Source organism: Cenococcum geophilum (assembly GCF_001692895.1).
Source record: "Cenococcum geophilum 1.58 unplaced genomic scaffold K441scaffold_57, whole genome shotgun sequence".
Taxonomy (NCBI): Eukaryota; Fungi; Ascomycota; class Dothideomycetes; order Gloniales; family Gloniaceae; genus Cenococcum; species Cenococcum geophilum.
Genome location: NW_027137615.1, coordinates 1078070 through 1079688, shown reverse-complemented (window position 1 = coordinate 1079688; position 1619 = coordinate 1078070). Strand labels below are relative to the sequence as shown.

Genomic DNA, 1619 nt, shown 5'->3' with positions numbered 1-1619 from the left:
TGCAAATCTGCTTACAATTTCTTTGGTCAAAACGTGCACCCACATAGGTGAGTTCATCCAAGAGTTGCACAACAGTCACCTCACAAGAAACTAGCAGTCTCCGCTATTGATGTCAGCATACGCTGACGAGACTAACGTGAGAAGAACATGCCATGCACAATTCTCCTTCAGCTCTCCACGTTCTGTCAAACCTTTAGGTGAGAACTGATACAAAGATCACCCGGCCAATCATGCTGCCCAAAGCACTTGGTCGTGGAAGGATAGAATATTGTTCCTCGGGGTATATAAATCCATACATCCCTCTCTTCGGTCCATCTTAATTAGAGCGAGTCAAAGTCCAAACCAAATACGGCTCTTCCACACATACCTCTCACATCTGAACCAGCCTATACAGAATCATGAAGCTCCTCACTATTCTTACTGCCCTTTCCGCCAGCTTCGGTGCCGCTCTAGCTGCCGATATTTGCCGACCCACAGGCAGCAACTGTTTTGGGACCGCGGTTTGCTGTTCTGACATCGAGGAGGGTAAATGCTGCACTTTTGGAGCAGCCACGGCTCGCATTATGATGAGCGTCCCCGCTCGAAGGTAAGTAATTGTTAGTTATCGGGTATAGGCTTTGCTTTACCTCATGCTCAGATCCGCTTTATTTATTGATATGATCCTTGATATTGATATTTCTCGCGCAGCCGCTCCAAAGCCTGGACTGGCTCTGGCTGCACGGGCAACGTCAGAATCGATCAGAACCCTGTAGCCCGCAAAGTTTGTTTCACCTACGCGGCTACTCGGCTTTCTGGCAAGTGGTTGACCGGGTTGTCCTCACAAGATCATCGCAACGCCGAGGTAGGAGAATGTGCAGAGCCAAATGCTGTCCTCCAAGTACGTGATGGTGTGACAAGACGCATCGATCTCTCCGGGGGCATGAGTGTTGAAGACGCGCTGGCTGCTCGGGATGCTGGAGTGCTGGAGGCGATTCCTTACGTTGGCGAGTATGAAGCCGTCAATGACGATTAAGCATAAAGATCAGCCAGATCGCCAATTACGAAACTTAGAATTCATGGCAGAGAATAGCGAGAATATTAAAAAAGTCATAGGTTTCTGGAGTACAATTTCCATGTATACGCTCATTTAAATTTTTTGCGCTTATTAGTTAAATAAGGTCGAATGTTGGCACACTAAAATACTCGATATACAACCCTCGCTTGTGCATTGAACACTAGAAGAATATGACTGCCCCCAAAGATCGAGACCAAATACTTATAAAGGGCTAGACTAGGACTAGTTTGTGATTAATAGCTTTCTTGTACTATGAGTGACAGACAGCGTCTGCCATAGTACCCTTCCTAGAATAAGTATTGAGGAGGAGAGCAATGGAAATGACAGGGGATAGGAGCAATGATTCTAAGATTCTGCGTGCTGATCGACTCCGACAAGTCGTGAGTGACCGAAAGCCGTGCTTTGTCTCATCCATCTGACAGCTGCTCAATTTTTCCAAGCATACTTTGATGTCGGTAACCTTCTTTTGGAGGCGTTCGATGTCTTCCTTTGCACCCTTGATGGCGACTGGGTACTGGACGCGGAGCGAGGTGATTTGGGCGGATATGTTGATTATAGCGATGAC

At 47.1% G+C, this 1619-nt stretch overlaps 1 protein-coding gene across 1 annotated transcript; it reads left to right on the top strand.

The window, feature by feature from the left end:
• Positions 1-246: 246 nt before the first annotated feature.
• On the top strand, positions 247-1237 carry K441DRAFT_282455 (uncharacterized protein). The gene is made up of 2 exons (XM_067640935.1): positions 247-586; positions 688-1237. Exons 1-2 carry the CDS (start codon positions 399-401, stop codon positions 1010-1012), a joined length of 513 nt encoding a protein of 170 aa, XP_067498902.1. The 5' UTR covers positions 247-398; the 3' UTR covers positions 1013-1237.
• The last annotated feature ends 382 nt before the right edge of the window (positions 1238-1619 follow it).

What these genes read in the sequence shown, in the direction of transcription:
- K441DRAFT_282455 (XM_067640935.1), top strand. Translation starts at nt 399, where the DNA reads ATGAAGCTCCTCACTATTCTTACTGCCCTTTCCGCCAGCTTCGGTGCC. An exon ending in ATGAGCGTCCCCGCTCGAAG is followed by an intron (nt 587 to 687) that starts GTAAGTAATTGT and finishes TTTCTCGCGCAG; the next exon opens with CCGCTCCAAAGCCTGGACTG.